This window comes from Plecotus auritus, assembly GCF_963455305.1.
Source record: "Plecotus auritus genome assembly, chromosome: 1".
Lineage (NCBI taxonomy): Eukaryota > Metazoa > Chordata > Mammalia > Chiroptera > Vespertilionidae > Plecotus > Plecotus auritus.
This window is the reverse complement of record NC_137770.1, coordinates 68,673,835-68,693,055: the sequence shown is the minus strand read 5'-3', so window position 1 is coordinate 68,693,055 and position 19,221 is coordinate 68,673,835. Positions and strand designations below refer to the sequence as shown.

The 19,221-nt window shown below is 51.0% G+C and overlaps 1 protein-coding gene across 1 annotated transcript in view; it reads left to right on the top strand.

Moving 5' to 3' along the window:
* Nucleotides 1-7,312: 7,312 nt before the first annotated feature.
* Nucleotides 7,313-19,221, top strand: part of DUOX1 (dual oxidase 1) — a gene marked incomplete at both ends in the record, with an annotated part of 30,963 nt that continues 19,054 nt past the window's right edge. The window contains 15 exons of the mRNA XM_080659134.1: nucleotides 7,313-7,370; nucleotides 9,800-9,883; nucleotides 10,066-10,230; nucleotides 10,996-11,183; nucleotides 11,369-11,570; nucleotides 11,717-11,883; nucleotides 12,316-12,376; nucleotides 12,513-12,609; nucleotides 13,837-13,927; nucleotides 15,021-15,123; nucleotides 15,386-15,558; nucleotides 16,909-17,084; nucleotides 17,274-17,392; nucleotides 17,993-18,130; nucleotides 18,731-18,844. Coding sequence (XP_080515260.1) covers nucleotides 7,313-7,370; nucleotides 9,800-9,883; nucleotides 10,066-10,230; nucleotides 10,996-11,183; nucleotides 11,369-11,570; nucleotides 11,717-11,883; nucleotides 12,316-12,376; nucleotides 12,513-12,609; nucleotides 13,837-13,927; nucleotides 15,021-15,123; nucleotides 15,386-15,558; nucleotides 16,909-17,084; nucleotides 17,274-17,392; nucleotides 17,993-18,130; nucleotides 18,731-18,844 — 1,936 coding nt within the window. The remainder of the gene's footprint in view (nucleotides 7,371-9,799; nucleotides 9,884-10,065; nucleotides 10,231-10,995; nucleotides 11,184-11,368; nucleotides 11,571-11,716; nucleotides 11,884-12,315; nucleotides 12,377-12,512; nucleotides 12,610-13,836; nucleotides 13,928-15,020; nucleotides 15,124-15,385; nucleotides 15,559-16,908; nucleotides 17,085-17,273; nucleotides 17,393-17,992; nucleotides 18,131-18,730; nucleotides 18,845-19,221) is intronic.

Sequence of the window (19,221 nt, the reverse complement as noted above, 5' to 3'; positions counted from 1 at the left end):
GGTTTCGGCCTGATCCCCACAGGCCAGGCCAAGGGACCCCACCAGTGCACGAATCTGTGCACTGGGACTCTAGTATGCATATAAGATCTTAGGTTAATCTCTTCTCACTCTCCCACCTCCCCACTTCCCTCTGAGATTCATCAGTCTGTTCAATGTTTCCATGCCTGTGCATTGAGTATCTGCTCGTCATAACTACCAGCCAAACAGTGGAACGGTGGCATAGGCTTTTATATATATAGACTAGAGACCCAGTGTACAAAATTCATGCACAGGTAGGGTACCTATGCCTGGCTGGCAATCAGGGCTGATTTGTGGGGCGACTGACAGGGTGATTGGGGCCCCTGCTCACATCCACCTTGGCCTAGCACTGCTCACTCACCAGCCCCACCCCCCACCATTGGTCACTGTCCCACTCTCATTGGAGCCCATTGGGGCCGGCAGTGCCTCCACTGCTGCCTGTTGCCAGCGCCGTGTCACCGATGCCTGCCATGTTCCATGTCACCCCCTGGTGGTCAACGCACGTCTAACTCCCAGTTGGATTGAATTGGTTGGTCAAACTCCCGCCCATGGGGACAATTTGCATATTAGCCTTTTATTATATAGGATGGGGATGATAATAATTTTACATCATAGGGTCATTGTGGATATAAAATGAGACTGTGTATGTAAAGTGCTAAGAATAGTACCTGGAACAGAATATCAATACATGGAAGCTACCAGATTGGGAAGGAGATGACATTCTATTATTTCATTTATCTCCAATCCTTTTTGGAGAGAACTGGGCTGGAATCAGTTCTGGGTCTGGTTCCAGTTCTTCAATGAATAATTTAACATTAAGAAGGCAAATGACAACTTCCCCAGTCCTTTGCTTCTTTATCTACAATTAGATATGATGATCTTTGAGTCCCTTCTAGTTCTAAATACTATGATTCTCCTACAAAACATCATAGCTCCCAGACTTCCCTTTTCCTTCTGGGCTGGATATTTTCTTAACTTGTCAACTATCCCATCCCAGAGGAATGAGTATCTCTTTTTCTTCTGGGCTCTGACACCAACCCAGCCTGCCTTCACCACCACCTTTCTCATAGCTTATGCTTCTCAAATCTATGTTTCCAAGTAGACCTCTTATCTGGGCTCCAAACACAGCAGGGTCAATTACCCCATGGGCTTTTCACTTGGATGTTCCATGGATGCCTCAAATTTAACAGGTCCCAAACTGAATTCACTGTCTCTATTTTGCTTTTCATTTTTTATCTTTTTGGTCACCACTCCATTAATCAAATAAAGCAGAGACCTGGAATATCTTACTTCTTAAATATTTATTGAAACCATCAATGCATTTCCTTCCCTACTGCCTCTGCCCTAATTCAGCCTCATTCTGACTTACTTGGTGTCAGAACAATATTTCTAACAAGCAAATATAATTATTTCAATTTTTTGCTCTGGGTAAAATCTAATCTCACCATCACATAGAAAGTCCTTTGTAGTCTGGTCCCACCTACCCTTCCATCTCCATCTTTCACTCAGCCTAATCTCTAGCCACACTGAGCTATTGGTCTTTCTCAGAATCTGACATGCTCTTTCAAGCCTTCATGCCTTTTTACGTGCTATTTCCTCTGCTTGGAATGCTATTACCTTCTTGGCAAGCTCCTTTTCACTTTTCAAGTCTCAGCTTGTGTTAACTCCTCTGTGAAGGATGCTATCAGGTCTATGTGGATGTTCTGATTGCATTTTGAACACACCTCTGTCCATGATCCCAAAATCAACTTATAGTCTGTTTGAACATATCCCTCTCTTTGAGCTTTGAGTATCCTTATTCCATCTTTGCAACCCCTGAACATAGCATATACTAGTACTAATCAGTCTGTGGATCAAATGAATGAATATTATGAACTGGTTCCTCCCTGTGCAGGCAGCATCTTCTTTTGGAACACAAGAGGGAGCTATATTCCCTCATTGTCATTAACATTAATTTGAGTTCTCACCAATATAGGGCTAAGGACTGGGCAGGAAGGGATTTGACTGACCATGTCAATTTTTAATGCTTTCACAAAATTTTCAGAAAGTCTCTTCCAATGGTTGGATTCTCCAAAGCATGAAATGTTCATTTTTAATTGAATCTGAAACATACATTTGAACTCTAGCTGAACATGAGTAACAGAATTTATGGATTAAATTATTTTGTAAAATATGTGATAGTGATATTTATTTTATTTTTTAAAATATTTTAATTGATTTCAGAGAGGAAGGAAGAGGGAGAGAGAGAAATAGAAACATCAAAGATGAGAGAGAATTATTGATCAGCTGCCTCCTATATGCCCCACACTGGGGATCAAGCCCACAACCCAGGCATGTGCCCTGACCGGAAATTGAACCATGACTTCCTGGTTCATAGGTTGACACTCAACCACTGAGCCATGCTGGCCAGGCAACATGGCCTAGTTTTTAAAGTTAATTTTTCATGATCCTGATCTTTATTTGATTTTCATTATTTAGCTAGCAGGCCTCTCCTGCATGAAAAAGTGGGACTAAAATGAAAAGTCCCCACATCCAGCAATCCTGCTTTTCCTAAATGAAGCTTATCATTTCCCTCGGAACACCTTCCTCCCAGACTTGCCAAGAAGGGTCTGACAGTAGAATTTCTTCTAATCTGATAAAAATCTCATGTCAGTCTTCACTTGACCCACTTCTCCCTGAGCTCACCACCATGATCAGTATATAAACACAATGCACACTGAGTGGCCAGATTATTATGATCTCTGAACGCATAATAATCTGGCCACTCAGTGTATATCCTATATAATAAAAGGTTAATATGCAAATTGTCTCCTCCACCAGGAGTTCGACCAGCAGGCAGGCTGGCCAACTGCCCATGTCCCCTCCCCCTGGCCAGACCCCACCCATGCACGAATTCATGCACTGGGCCTCTTGTATATATATATATATATATATATATATATATATATATATATATACACACACACACACACACACACACACACACTGAGTGGCCAGATTATTATGCATTCAGGGATCATAATAATCTGGCCACTCAGTGTATATTGTTATTAATAAACACTAGGAACAATCAGATATACAGCTAACATGTTCATATAAACAGAAATACAGGCACAACAAGGAAGAAGTTCTCAGTAACAGACATCTAGACACCAAAACCCTGCACCAGACGCCCCTGTAACAAAACTGGGGTACTTTTTCACTGGGGCAGGCCAATCCTCACACTTTGGGGTCCTCCTTTATTACCTGACCTGGAAAGATGAGGAATACCTTTTCCCTTTCCGAGGTCCCTTAAAATACTGAAGCATTTCTCATACTAAGTTGTATTCCAGACACACCTACCTACCATAGGATGAAAAGAGACTCCCATGTATGAGGGGCCAGCAAGAAATAGTTCCAATCTTTAGGAAAACTGATCCTAGTACAAGCTACAGTCCCCAGCATCCAAAGTTCTTAGCTGATTTCTTACTGCTCTGTTATCTCTCTTATAGCTTGACAGGAATTTCTTCCTGAAGTCTGCCCACCTCCCCCATCTCTGGAACCCATAGAGTAAGGACTATTAATTCTCTCTACAAATGGGGAGTGGGTCACATGTCTGGAGTTGCTAAGAGCTCTCATTGGTGATACACAGCTACTGTAATGTGATTGATGGTTTATTTCTCTGGTTGGGGTTGACCCCATTAAAAGTTTACAGCCCTGGTTGGCTAAGGAGACCCTGTCAGAAACTCCTGTCCCCGCCACTCTTCTTCAAGAACGTGTCTGGGCATGTGTATGTGGGTTGTTGCACTAAAGGAAAAATTAAATGGAGAATCAGAACAAGATCTGAAAAGTAGGTTGAGACAAGGATTTCCAGTAAAGGCTGAGGTAGTAAGGATCCAGGGGTACTGAATCATACAAACCAAACTATCCAGACTTTAGCTAAGCCAGGATAAGGACTGGATGTCTGTAAGTCTTGTGGCATGTGTGGCCTTACAAGATTTTTCTTGCTTCCTCGTAGTTTCTTACCAAACTTTTTCTTTGAAAACCTGGTTTTGATCCGGTTGGACACAAGAAGTGCGCCCCTAGGGGCCCGAGCCAGGGCGGCACCTCAAGCCACCCTCCAAAACGCACTGGGACTGCACCAACTCCAGCAGCCACATCCCCGCCACTCACATGGTACCAGGGTTCCCCACCTTCGCCTCTTCCAAACAATGCGTGCGTGGCAGCTCGCGCCGCTGGCCTCCTCCTATGGAACCCCACACGCGACGCTCTCCGGGGTGGAATCAGAGGATCTGGTCCGGACGTTCTGTCAAGAAAGCGCGCGCCCTTTCTCTCCGCGGGGTTCCCTTCCATCCCCCACTTTTCTCATCACTTAAGGACCAGGCTCTGACCTGACAAACCGGGTCCCGGATGCTTCTCCACCCCCTATTTTAAGTTACCCTCGACCTTCTCAGACTGCAGCCCAGGCTCCGCGGCGCTGCCCCACACCAGCCTGGCACAGAGGAGGGACAGTGCCCCTCCGCACCACCCCTCACACTCCTCCGTCTCCTCCTCCCCTCCCATGGTCAGCACCCCGGCAGCTCCAGCACAAACCTAGCGATGCAGTCCGGGGCGCGGGCGCCGTGAGACCTCCGAGATCTCACGGTGAACTCCTCGGGGCTGGCGGGGGTGGTTAGCACCGTCTCCAACAGGGTCTGAGGATGGGTGCCTTGCTTGGACGCCTGGCCAGGTCTTCGGGTCTTGGTCTTAGAGCCCAGAACCAACGGTGCGGGGAGGATTTAGAGAGCGCCTCTCCGTCCCCCGGCACCCTTTCCGTCTTCCACCCCCAGCCTCAGCTGACCCATGGAAGCGGACTTGCCCTTTTCGCTCTCCACGTGGCCACACTAGCTGAGCCCTAGCCACGGACACGAACTTTCCCTCCACTTGGGTCCTGCGAGCACGTGGCGTCTCACTTTGCGCGTCCGGGTCTCCACAGAGCACCTCGGCGGGTCCCCAGTGCGCCGGCTTCTATCCCGCCCCATTTCGCCCCGCCCTGCCGTACATCTGGGGTGCGCCGTCTCCTCTTCACCACCACCCCCCCACCCCCCGGCTCAGCCCCGCCCGTCCTGGCGAAGAACTAGAGAGGGAGCTGGACGGGAGCGGGCGTCGCGGGCCCGACTTCGAGCCAGGCGGGAGCCAAGCCGCAGTCCCTGAAGGGGGAACTCCGCAACCGCAGGTCAGATTCCGGAGGGCTGCCCTGGGCCTGCAGATCTGGCGCTGGGAAGAGGGGGACATGGAAGGGGGGGGGGGGCGGAGGGAGCTCTAGTGGCAGAGTGTGCCCCAGCTCCGCCACATTTTTGAGGGAAGGGGAATTCAGCCTGACCCTCCTGCGCCTCCGTTCTTAGCCTGAGGCTTCAGTGGGTCCCGTTAGGGCCTTATCCTCCATCCACCTAGGTTTTGGGAGACTAGATGCTTTGCGGTCTGGGAATGCTGGGTGACCTGGTTTGCTTGGGCGTCGGGGAATCTCTCCGAGCTTGTCCTGGCAGCAGCACATCATGCCAGGGAGGGAACTGGGGACGTTTAGAGACCAGGCTTTCCCCTTCTGTCCTCCCTTGGGACCAAGCTGGACTCCCTAGGGCCTTGACTCCTCTGTCCCCACCCCAGAGTCACCGCTGTCGGACTTCATGGCTGGAAAAGTTGCCATGTGGGTCAGGAAGGAGGCAGGCCTGTACTCTCTTCCTGGTTCTGCCACTGCCTAGGGCTTTACAGCCCTTTCCCGAGGTTGTGCCTTCCTTTCAAGGTTGGTAAAAAAGGAACAAATGTGCTGTGTAAATCCTGGTGGCTACCCACCCACAGGGAGTGCTTATTACTTGTCCACCTCCTCCTTCAGGTTGTTCCCACAGCGTGGCCTGAAGGCTCGCTGCACGCTTTTGTGGACTGAGTGGTACATTGGTGCCGGACCAAGGATCCAGAAGTCAGAGTGGTAGGGGAGAAGAGGCAGGGCATTCTAGATCAGGGAAGGACCACCGTGGGCACTTCAGCATGTCCAGCCTTATGGCTTCAGCCATCCAGAGCCCTGCTCTTTCTTCACAAACTATCTAAGGCTGGTATCTGGACAGTCTCTGGGATGGAGTGGGTAGAACACCAAGCTTTTGAATTATGACAGGGTCTACCCTTTTTCATTTCTTTCTCACATTTTTTAAAATATTTTATTGATTTCAGAGAGGAAGGGAAAGGGAGAGAGAGATAGAAACATCAATGATGAGAGAGAATCATTGATTGGCTGCCTCCTGCATGCCCCACACTGGGGATCAACCCCACAACTCGGGCATGTGTCCTGACCAGGAATCGAACCATGACCTCCTGGTTCATAGGTCGATGCTCAACCACAGAGCTATGCTAGCTGAGCTCATTTCTTTAATGAGAGATGGCCAGTGGGGGTGAGGTCACCCTCTGAGTTCCCTCCTCTGTGACTAGACAACCTATCCAGGAGCCCTGAGGGTTTGGCTGGAGATGAGGGTTTTCATGAGCTCCTACCTTCCTCCACTAGATAGTTCCCCAGCCTCACTCCACCCCCAACCTCCATATTGCCATGAGGAGGTCTTCACTGGCGTTGGGCGCTCCCTGTGCCACTCAGAAGTCCCAGCCTGAGTCCTCTGCTGCCTCTGTTTCCCTGTTGTCTCTAGGTGATTTATTGGCCTGGGGAGAGCGAGCTGGAAGTTGGCATTAAACACAGGAGCCCCTCTGAGTTGACTCAGAGGAGCCAAGCTCCAGTCCACACTCTCTATGTTACATTTACATAACACCTGCCACTTTTCAATCTCACATTTGAGTCCCAAAAGCATGCTAGGAGGTAGACAGTTCAGACATGTTGACTCCCATAACTCGAAGAGGAAACCAAGGTCCAGACCAGATAAGTGATCTAAGACCCACACAGTGGACTGGCAGTGGCATCATACCCTGGCCTCCTCACAAGGCTCTGTCCCAGGAACACACTGCAGTAAGCAAGGCTTTCCACTTACTCTTGGGCAGTAAAGTCCAGGAATGTGAGGGTTTCTGTTTGCTTTGTTCATCATTTAATCTCCAGTGCCTAGGTCCATGCCCAGAACATAGAGGGTGTTCATCAAGTAATTTGTGAATGAGTGAAAGATTCTTGGGAGGGAGGGAGGCTCCTGCTCTGTGCTACTTACTGTGGCCTTGACCCAGCCCCATGCCTGGATTCATACCAAGGCTCTGCCAAGGCCCTGACCCGACTTTCCTTAATTGCTGGGGTTCATTCTCTCCATACTCTGTCTTTTTCTAGAGTCTCCATTTTACGGTATTCTCCATTTTCATCATGGGCTTCTGCCTGGCTCTGGCATGGACACTCCTGGTTGGGCCATGGATACCCACTGGTGAGTACAGATTGGAGGAGAATCATGGCTAGGAGCAGAGGAACCCAGCGTCTTCTGGGCTTCTCCAAGGATAGAAGCTGTATCACATTCATTTCTAGCCATACTCCCTAGCTAACACAGTAGCCTGTAGATGCTCATCTCCAGCTTGTTGATTGTGCCTTCATTTCATGTCAAGTATGGGCCAGGAAAGTAGCTCTGAGATCCTGTCCTTAGTCTGAGTGGGTGTCACTTTGGCTAATGAGAGTCCTTTTCTTTGCTCTGTTCTCTGAGCTGAGGAGAGGGTGAGACTCAGCCCTATGGGCCTCCACCCTTGACCCCAAATAGAAAAAGATTGATTAGACACAGAAGAAAATAAAGGATCTTGGGGTCAGATTGGACTGAATGCTGACTTCCTCAAAGGGAAGTCACCAATGTTATAAAACAATATGATTAGGGGAAAAAATCCACAAGAGTTTCATCTTGTTACCTTTGGCTTTGGATAGTCTCTTACTAGAATCTGAGGCAATTTCCTACAGTCTGGGTCTCTGAGGAGGGAAGTGGGCTTAAGGTGCCACAAATTAGGTTAAAAGAGCAAGTCTCTGATCATCAGGGATGGGGATGCAAGAACAGGGAGCAAAGAAAATCTGTGAAATGATCTATCCTGGCTGGCGGCATAGGGTGGTGAGCCAGCCCCTGCAGCTTCTCCCTTGCCAGAGCTGCTCACATTTGCATTTCTTCCAGCCTTATCTATGCCTTGGCCTTAGATTTTCCTTTTCTCTTGCCTCTAATTCCCAAGAGGCATTCTCCCCCATGCCCTCCCCAACAGCCCCTATCCCTTGTTCTGCCACAGTTCATCTTATTTTAGAGATAGAATGTATGTGGCTGCCCTATTTCTGCCCCAAGTCCTGATCCTTAGTTGGTTTCTGCAGAGATGGAAAATTTTTCCCTTCATTCCTTCTTGATTCTTTGGCTTCTTTACCATGCTAAGCTGAGGAATGGGATAGGGGTCTGGGGCATCAACGGGGAGAAGGGAAATTCATAAGACAATAGGAAAAGCAGATGTTTGCCCTGCCATCCAGATCAAAAGTTATCTCTGGTATTAATCCTCTTTCTGGGCCATGCCCCCTACCTAATATTTTTTAGGTGGTTGAGAAAAAAGTAGTTTTTTTTTCTTGAGTCTGCTATATCTTGATTGCCTTCAGCTCAAAATAATCCACATGCCAAAGTGACATATTTTGGAGTCACTTATTCTACTCCTCCTCAGTTCTTTGCTCATATATCAGGGCCTGAGTCATTTTTCCTCTCAGACCACCTGGGGTGTGTGTGTGTGTGTGTGTGTGTGTGTGTGTGTGTGTGTGTTAGAGAGAGAGAGAGAGAGAGAGAGAGAGAGAGAGAGAGAGAGAGAGAGAGAGAGAACACGAACTATGGGGCAGGAGAGTAGCTCTGAGATCCTGTCCTTGGTCTGAGTGGGGAGACAATCTGAGAAATAGGTCTCCCTCTGGCTAATGAGAGTTCTTTTCTTTGCTCTGTTCTCTGAGTTGAGGAGAGGGGGAGACTCAGCTCCATGGCCTCCTAGTTTGGGGAAAGGAATCTGGCTGGTCATCTGATCTACTGGCCAGGACCCCTGCTATCTTTCTGATTCTTGCTCCTTCCCTCTGCCCCCATTGCCTGAGTTCTTCCCTCAGCAGCTGAGTACTCCCTCCCAAACCCTAGATTTTTGGAGCAAATAGGGTCAAGAAAAGGAATTATATGGGGGACATGTTGACCCCCAAAGAGAAGGGGGGCAAGGTTATCCACTTGACTATCAGTCCCTGATCCCACCCAAGAAACTGGAAAAAGGATCAAAACCACAGCTCTGTGGCCCACATCCTTACCGTGGGCTCTGCTCAGCAGGAGAGGGCCAAACCCCTCTCCACACTGCCCCTGCCTGGGGATGGATCAGAGAATGACATGTCCTTTCCTGGGTGGAAGAGTGGCTTGCTCTTTGGGGGTGGTTGGCTGTTTGGGGGTGGCTAGTTCTTGCTCTGTGTGATGTCTTAAGGCTTGGAATGGCTGCTGTCCTGCCACATCCCCCAGGGAGGTGAGGTGTGAGAGTAGTAAAAGTCTCTAGCATCTCCTTCCCCATTGCCCTTGTTCTTCTGCTTCCTCTTTCTCTCTGAGGCCATTTGTCAGCACACTGCACATGGCTACCTGGCTACAATCCGTAAGTGCTCCCTGCCATATCTGACACCCCCCACCCCCTGCCAACAGCTTAAAGATTGGGCTTGAATTTGAACATCACTTTGCTCTGATTGTCTCCCTCTGTACCCTACCCTACCTCCCACATCTGTGCTGGATGTCCACTTTCTGCTGACCCAAGTGTCAGGCTCACAGGATACAGATTCTGCAGGCCTGCCCATCCTCTCATGTACTGGCTTGCCCAGCTGCCCCTTCCCTCCATCCTCACACAGGAGCTCAGAACCCCATTTCCTGGGAGGTGCAGCGATTTGATGGATGGTACAACAACCTCATAGAGCACAGATGGGGCAGCAAAGGTAAGTGAGAGTCAAGTAGATACAGAGCCCAGGGTTAGGATGGTACCCACTGCTTAGGGGCAAGGACTGGCAGGCACCAGCAAAGGCTTAATCCATTCCCAAGGTTTTAAGATCTGTGGTATGGAGGAAGCCTGGGCGAGAGGAGGTCAGGGAACCCCTCTGACCTACCCATCCCATTCCAGGCTATCGGCTGCAGCGCCTGGTCCCAGCCACCTATGCAGATGGTGTGTACCAGCCCTTGGGAGAACCCTACCTGCCTAACCCCCGAGAAGTCAGCAACACTGCCATGAGGGGCCCTGCAGGGCAGGCCTCCCTGCAGAACCGCACAGTGCTGGGGGTCTTCTTCGGTAAGGGCCCCAACCTGTAGGGCATAGAGGCCAGGGGGTCAGCTAGACACCTCTGTGTCTGAGGGGGACTCAGAGAATGAGGCAGAGAAATGTTGAAGGGTCAGAGAGACAGGGGAGAGAAATGGAGGGGCAGGCAACGAGGTGGGGTAGGGGTGGGAGCAGAGGGATAAAGTCTGGTTAGAAGAGGAATAAATGTGCCCCCAGATTGAGCTGTTGATGGGATAGAAGCAGGAGCATGAAAATAATCTGGTGGAGACTCTTGGTGGGATGCTCTTCTCTTTGCCTCTGTGGCTCCTAAGACAGGCTCAGTACAGGGTTCTTCCCCTGGCAGGAGGGCTGGTGGGTGTGGAAATGGGGTTGCTAGGGCCTAGTGACGGGTTTGTTTGTTGGCTCACAGCAGGAATGCCAGGCTCCTGCTAGTTATTCAAAATGCCTACACCTGCTTCTCAGTGTCCACCATGCCACCAAGGCTGGCGGGCCCTCTGGGCAGGCTGCTCCCAGCAATGTGTTGGAACCCATGCTGCCAAGGCACACTCACTGGGCACCTCCCAGTTACCAAGGAGAAGGCCAAACTGTCAATGAAAACAGTTTGGACCAGGGTGTAACAAAGCATTGGGAAGAAATGGGTGAGGTCAAGGCTGGGACTTGCCCATAATGGCTGTTGAGTCTTTTGCAGCTTGGGGCTGGGGGTGGGGAAACTAGCTACCTGGGGAAGAAAGGAGAGTGGGCTTCCTGGCCCTAGCGCGCCCTCCCCTGTGTGGGCAGGCTACCACGTGCTCTCGGACCTGGTGAGCATAGAGAGACCTGGCTGCCCCGCCGAGTTCCTCAACATCCGGGTCCCGACCGGAGACCCCGTGTTCGACCCAGACCAGCGCGGGGACGTGGTGCTGCCCTTCCAGAGGAGCCGCTGGGACCCCAAGACCGGACAGAGCCCCAGCAACCCCCGGGACCTGGTGAGACTGGGCAGGTGGTGGGGCAGGAGCTGGATCCCAGGCAGGTGGGGCTCTGGGCGCCGGGTCTGGCAGGTCGTGTGGGGAGAGGATCCCCCACCCACCCACAGACACCCGCCTGGCCCTGGCCCTGCCCCCGCCCCCCGCCCCCGTTACCCGCCTCAACTACCCCCTTGCTGACCTGTCAGACCAACGAGGTGACGGGCTGGCTGGACGGCAGCGCCATCTATGGCTCCTCGCACTCCTGGAGCGACGCGCTGCGGAGCTTCTCTGGGGGACAGCTGGCGTCGGGGACCGACCCCGCCTTCCCCCGGGACGCGCAGGAGCCCCTGCTCATGTGGGCCGCGCCCGACCCCGCCACGGGACAGCGCGGGCCCCGGGGGCTGTACGGTGAGGCCCCGGGGCCGCCAGGGGCGCGGGAGGCACGGGGCGGCCAGGGCCGGCTGGAGGGCAGGGCGGGCTGGGGTCTGCGCGGTGGCGCTCCCCTGGGTCACACCGCCGCTCCTCTCCCTCCTGCGTCCCCCTGTCGGAGGCAGCCTTCGGAGCAGAGCGAGGGAACCGCGAGCCCTTCCTGCAGGCGCTAGGCCTGCTCTGGTTCCGCTACCACAACCTGTGCGCACAGAGGCTGGCCCGCGAGCACCCGCGCTGGGGGGACGAGGAGCTGTTCCAGCACGCGCGCAAGAGGGTCATTGCCACCTACCAGGTCAGTGACACGGCCCTCCCCACCCCACCCTCATGTCCTGGTCCACGGAGACTCTGCTCCCCTGCAGAGCCCTCCATCCTTGGACATCGGCCACCCAGAAACACCCTTTCCTGGGACAGCTGGTGACCAGGACCGGGTGACCCGCCTTCCCTGGCTCGCAGGACCCCCTGCTCATGTGGAGAGCTAAAGTCTAGGAATGATAGAGAGGCAAGGTGCCATTTACACAAGAGATGTAGCTGTGTCCCTCCCCCAAACCCCAAATCCCTTGTTCCTTGTGGGGCGAGGCCTCAGCTTCTCTCCCATTTGAGTTGCCTTTCCCATGACTGCCCCTGCTTGGTCGTCCTCGCCCACTTAAGCCTTCCCTAGGCTCAGATCCCTCCTGGCCTGGCAGCTGGAGCATTCGCCCCACCTTTCCTCTTTCTTGACCCTCAGAACATTGCTCTGTATGAGTGGCTGCCCAGCTTCCTGCAGAAAACACCCCCACAATATACAGGTGAGGGCATGGGCGGCACCTGTGATGAGGGGAGGTTGTGGTTAGGATCCATAGGTGGAAAGAAGACAGGTGGATGCCTGTTATGGGAGGTTGGAGGGTTAAGGAGTTTATTTCTCCTATTCCTCCCATGGGGCAGGGTACCGCCCTTTCCTGGACCCCAGCATCTCTCCAGAGTTCCTGGCAGCCTCTGAACAGTTCCTCTCCACCATGGTGCCCCCTGGCGTCTACATGAGGTAAAGGAGGGCTCAGATGTGTGTTGGGAGGTGATGGGGCAGGTGGGGATGGGATTGTCAATTGAGAAAAATTGCCCTCTTGAGTCTTTAGGACAGGATTATCAGGGAACAGTGAACAAGGAGGGGAAGAATAAAAATAATTGTTTAAAAAGATACATTATTGTGGTTTTTAAGCACTTTGGTCCATATTCCTGCAACTGGTGTAGATATTCATCCTCCAGTTTAAGACTGGCTAATTGAGGCTCAGAGGCTGAGTCACAAAGCCTGTTGTGCTGAACTTGACATTACCCTGGGGGCATTTTTAGCTGTAAATACAGAACTTGGAGCTTATAAACCTTTTGGAGAAATTATAATAAAAATGTGAACCTGACCAGTGTGGCTGAGTGGTTGAGCATTGACCTATGAACCAGGAGGTCATGGTTCAATTCCCGGTCAGGGCACATGCCTGGGTTGTGGGCTCAGTCCCCAGTATGGGGTGTGCAGAAGGCAGCCAATCAATGATTCTCTCTCGTTATTGATGTTTCTATCTCTCCCTTCCTCCCTGAAATCAATAAAAATATATATATATTTAAAAATGTGTGAGAGCTGAAGAAAATATAGGCTCCAAAATAATAAAAAAGGGACTTTAACTAAAAATAATTAATTAAGTAAATGTATACAAAGCAAAGCATGTTAGTTTATTTATTTATTTATTTATTTATTTTTTACAATTGCATTATAATTTAAAACTTCTCTTTCTGGAACAATTTCGGTTGTTCCACTTATTTATTCATTCACTGATTGTTTCTTGTATGTACCCTGACTGGGGATCAAACTCACAACCTCGGCATATCAGGATGATGCTCTATCCAACGGAGCTACCGGGCCAGGGCTGGAACCATTTCTGGATATGCCTGATGATGGCCAAGGAATCATAGCAATTGAGTTATTCATAGACAAGTAATTTCAAAAGAACAATTAAACATTTTTTCAAAATGTATATGAACATGTGGGAAGAGAGAGAATACACAAGAGAGCATGAGCAAACTCTATGGGTGCATTTTTAGATATTGGCTCTGATGTGGGAGAGGGACCTCCCCCAAATCAGATTGTTCGGGACCTACCCTGAACACATACCACCTCAGGGAAGCAATGGCCTGGCCCCTCGCTACAGCCTTGGAGACCAGAGCTGATGCCTGAGAGGACTCTGGGGTCTCAGTCACCACTCCCCTGCTCCTTGCATTTCAGAAATGCCAGCTGCCACTTCCAGAGGGTCATCAATCGGGATGCAAGCGTCTCCAGAGCTCTCCGGGTCTGCAACAGCTATTGGAGCCGAGAGGTCAGAGCTGGGCACATATATGTGGGTGGGTATGTGTATTGTGTGTGTTTGCATGCGCGCGCGCGCACACACACACACGTGTATTAGGGTATGTGGTGAAAGTGGGCAGTAAGGCTGAGACAGCCAACAGCTGGGATAGGCTGGGGTGGAGGAGGCAGCCTGGGGACCAAAGCCATCTCTCCTACCAGTGTCTGAGATGATGGGGAGCTGTACACGGTCAAAAGTCAACCCTCTACTCTCACCTCAGGGCTCTGCAAGTGTGGCTCTACATTTATTGCTTCCTCCAGGTTTTTCTTCTCCCTTGACAGCTCTGAGTTCCCTGTAAGCTTTGGAATACCCCAGCCATCCCAGCCCCCAAAGAAACTCTCCAATTTGACTTCCCTAAGGCAGCAAATGAATGTGTTTTTGTGGGTTGGAGGCAAGGAGAAGGGAGGGATTCTGAGAGATTACCAGGGATAGTCTGTCCATCCAAACCAGGTCAGTGTGGGTCAAGAGCATTGATCATTAATTTAAAGCAAACTCAGAGTGTTCATAAGAGGGAAGGGAGGAGGGAGGAAAAGAGAGAAGAGGAAGGCATAGGATCAGAGTCATGGAGCTGAGTTTAAAGAGACCTCAGTGTCCTCCTGATCCCTTTTTATTACTTTATTAATTTTATTTCATTATTTTTTAAATCTCTAATGCCCTTTTTAGTAAGGGGAGGACACTGAATTCAGAGAGATCCTATTACTTGCCCACAATCACACAGCTGGTTACTAAACAGAACAAGAACCAAGACCTATATCTTCTAGTGTCTTTGTCAACCATGATCTTAAGTCTGTTTCTAAAATAGAAGAAATAATGAATAAATAAAATAGAAGAAATCAAGTTTTTGGTCCCATGTACTCATGGAGACCTTTCTCCCAGCAGCATGGACTCTGGATGAGAACATCACTCACCGTGAGTGGTGAATCAACCTGTGGAAGAGGAATGACCCACCAGTTTGGGAGTAAACAGCAGGATTGAATAGAGAACGTAGACTTACAGGTGGAGGGAGTCTGGCTGCCCAAATTCTGGCCCCATTAGCCACACTCTTCTCCTCTCCTCACGCCCATAGCACCCAAATCTACAAAGAGCTGAAGATGTAGATGCGCTGCTACTGGGCATGGCCTCCCAGATTGCTGAACAAGAAGACCATGTGGTGGTTGAGGACGTGCGAGGTGAGGCCAAGACTGGCCTGTAGGCTGTGCACCCCTGGCCCCTGGGAGGAGGTTCAGCTGGAGCTCCAGAGCCAGACAGGGCGGGGTATCCAGGGCTGGGAACTTGCACTGTCTCACTGCTGAGAGAGCTTCTGACCTGGTGGCCACAGCTCCCCCTCTGTACAGCTTACTTCCCCATGGGGCTGGTGGAAGCCTGGGGCATGGGTCGGAGGAGCTTTGGTGTTGCTGAGCTCCATGAGACTCTCTGCTGTCAAATTCACAGATTTCTGGCCTGGGCCACTGAAGTACTCCCGCACAGACCACTTGGCCAGCAGCCTGCAGCGGGGCCGGGACCTGGGCCTGCCTTCTTACACCAAGGCCAGGGAAGCACTGGGCCTGCCTCCCATTACCAGTTGGCAAGACATCAACCCTGCACTCTCCCAGAGTCATGGCAACGTGAGGAGTGGTCGGGATCCAGAGGGCAGGGTGGGAGGGCCATGGGAACACTGTCCTGAGACATAGAAGATGGGCAGTGAGACCTGGGTACCAGAGACAAGCACCTGCTGAGAGGGGCAGGGCTCACTCACCTTGCTTTTCCCAGCATCACACACCAGGCTGCAGGTCACCAGACCAGCAGGAATTGGCTTTAGACTCTGCAACTGTGCAGATCCAGCAAATGTTTGTTGGGCATCTATTTCATGCCAAGCACTTAGTAGACATTATCTCATTTACTCTTCCCAGATTCCCTAGGTGGCTATAGAAGGTCCTTGACTCAGGAACAGGTCGTACCTTCGCACACTGATATTCAAGCTGCCTTAGGGGAGTTAGTTCTCACACCCTACACTATTACCCAGCCAACAGACTAGTTTTAGCTGCCTTAACATCTTGGTACAGTAGGGTTTCTATAATTGATGACAATGTTATTGCCTTTGCTCTTACTATTTGATAAAATTGTTGGAAAATAGAGAATTGAAAGACCAACGAAGACGTGATATGTGTGTGGGGCTTGTAAACTTTATAAAATCAATATAAAGATAAGAATCAGCAGGCATACCCAAAGTAGCAAATCTTTAGCTTCAATTGCACCTCATTGGGATTAAACTGGTCAAGTGCCTATTTATACTGTGAAGAAAAGAACTAAAGTAAAGGTGAGGTAGAATATGCTGCCCATATATTGTTGAAGACTGTCTTTAATATACAATGTATATGTAGGGATTTGATTTTTTTAAATATATTTTTATTTATTTCAGAGAGGAAAGGAGAGGGAAAGAGAGACAGAAACACCAGTGATGAGAGAGAATCATTGATTGGCTGCCTCCCGCATGGCCCACACTGGCGATCGAGCCCGCAACCCAGGGATGTGCCCCCGACCGGAATCGAACCTGGGACCCTTCAGTCCGCAGGTCAAAGCTCTATCCACTGAGCCAAACCAGCCAGGGTGGGATTTGATTTTTTAAACACTTTTTTAGATCTAAAAAATGGAAGCCTTTTCTAACACACCATTCTGCCATTTAACATTTGCACTGATTTGATTCTTGAACTTGTATACCTTTCCAAGAATAAGTAACGTAGGGGATTGGCTGCCTAATTTATTCCAACTTTGTAAAACAGGCAGCTGAATCTGTGAGAGAATTCCCATAATGAGTGAACTTATGTAAAGCACTCAGAGCAGTGCCCGGGGCATAATAAGTGAGTTAGTGTTACTGTCATTTATTATCATCCCTAAGGCTGATCCCTGGGAACCATCTCTTTGCCTGAGGGTGATGCCAGGTCCTTACACTCACTCCTGTCCCTTCTTGGCCCCAGGTGCTGGAAGCCACCGCTGCCCTGTACAACCAGGACCTGTCCCTGCTGGAGCTGCTCCCTGGGGGGCTCCTGGAGAGCCACGGGAACCCCGGGCCCCTCTTCAGCACCATAGTCCTTGACCAGTTTGTGCGTCTGCGGGATGGTGACCGTTACTGGTTTGAGAACACCAGGAATGGGTAAGGCCTGCCTGGGTTCCCACCTCAGACTCCAGACCTCTGCCTATAAGCAGCCCCCATGGGCCCTTGATTCGCAGCTGGCATTGCCCATCCCCAGTCCCTCTGGGGCTCTTTCCTCATCTGGATCCCTGGGCCTGGGGCCTGCATCTCTCTCCCACTCTGAGAACACCCCGCCTCTCTCACCCCCAGACTCTTCTCTGAGGAAGAGATCGCAGAGATCAGAAACACATCCCTCTGGGATGTTCTAGTGGCTGTCACCAACGTGGACCCCAGTGCCCTGCAGCCCAATGTCTTTTTCTGGCATGTGGGTGAGTGGCCAAGGGGTACTTGCAAGGGTTTGGGGTCTGGAGTTTCTTTCCTCCTCAGCCATGGGTTTGGGTCAGTGCGGCTGGACAGTAGACTCCAAGGGGGAAGTGAACTATGGTTGTGCCCTTGGGAACTTTGGATCTGGGCACCAAGGTTGCCACTTACAGCTACGTAGGTTCCCCTCTGCACAACTCCAGGTGCCCGAGTGAGGGCAGGGCTGAGACTCAGAGAGTCCTGGTAAGGAGACGCATTCAGCTGGGATGGGGTTGGGGGTGGGTGGAATACTAGGAGGGCTAAGTGTAGTGAGGATATCCCAACCCCACAGCAGTGACAACAGAATGGGTGTGTGTGTGTGTGTGTGTGTGTGTGTGTACACGTGCATAGGAGGGAAAGATAGAGGTTGAGGTTCATTTTGGACCCCGCTTGTTACCCAAGTAGGAAAACACTCTTGCTACAATGGCAGGGGTAAGCAGCCTCCTTCCCTCTGGTACCCAGAGCCACCACCATTCCCCCTTTCTGCCACCCTAATCTCCTTAGTGATGCTGTGCCTGAGCCTGTGGTCCAACAGCCCCCCAGGACTCTAGCTTTCTCTGCTTCCCCAGGAGACCCCTGCCCACAGCCAGGACAACTCAGCACGGAGGGCCTGCCAGCCTGTGTTCCCCCTGTCATGCGGGACTACTTCAAGGGCAGTGGATTTGGCTTTGGGATCACCATTGGGACCCTCTGCTGCTTCCCCCTGGGTAAAAGTGATGGGCAGGGTGGGGTTGGGTAAGAGATGCAAGCTGGGAGTAGGATTGGTTCCATCTGTGGCATCAAGCCATGTTCTTCTGGGCAGATGACAAAAACATCAGAGCAAGAGGAGACACAAGAAGTGTCTGACCTGCAGATAAGTTGGCACCAGGGAGAATTGCCCCCCTGTTCTCAGGGCCCAGATTGGTCAGGCATCCCAGGAATCCACAATCCACAGCTATTTGCAGGAACCTGGGCCTGTCAGAGGCAAAGCACTGCTGGAGAACCAGAGCTGGGATGTAGTTGCTGGGGCAGAGGCTTTGGACTTCTGTGAGGGTGGACCAGTAGCCTGGCAGAGTGGGTGCAGCTCTAGCTAGGACCTGGTGCTGAAAACAGGGGAGGAGCCTGCACAGGCATCTTAGATGCTACCCAAACTCCCCATAGGATGCAAAGCAGCTCCCCGCCTCTCTGAAGGCAGCTTTACAGTTTGAGAATGGACAGATCTAGGACTTGGGGAAAGCAGGGGTCTTGGCAAGGAAAGGAGTCTGGCAAAGGAGCCACTGATCTCCCAAGACCTTCCTCTGAGCATACTACTGCCTCTGCCCTGCCAGTAAGCCTGCTTGTTGCCTGGATTGTTGCCCGGCTCCGGAGGAGAAATTTCAAGAAGCTCCAGGGCCAGGACTGCCAAAGCATCAAGTCTGAGAAGTTCGTGGAGGGCGTGGGAGGTAAGCCTGGGGCTGGCCATGGTGGTGAGGAGGAGGACATGACTCAGGGTGACAGCCCCTACCTCCACCTCAGCAGCCTAAGGAAAGGCCTCCTTTTCCTAGGCCTCCTGGCAGCTGGGCAGGGGGGAAGGGCCACAGGGGCATTGGGTGGAAGTTGGTCCTGGAGTCCTCCCGCCCCTGGAGCTCCTCCTAAAGATCCCATAAGGAATGAGATAGAACCATGGAGAGGAGTCACAGAACCGGGACTACATTTCACAGGGTTTCTGTGACTCACAAATTCCCAAGAACTGCTGCTTTGTGCATCTTACACTGGAATTTCAGGCAACAGAGAAGTAATTAATGAAGGTCTATAGTCAGACTGACTGCGGATTGGAATC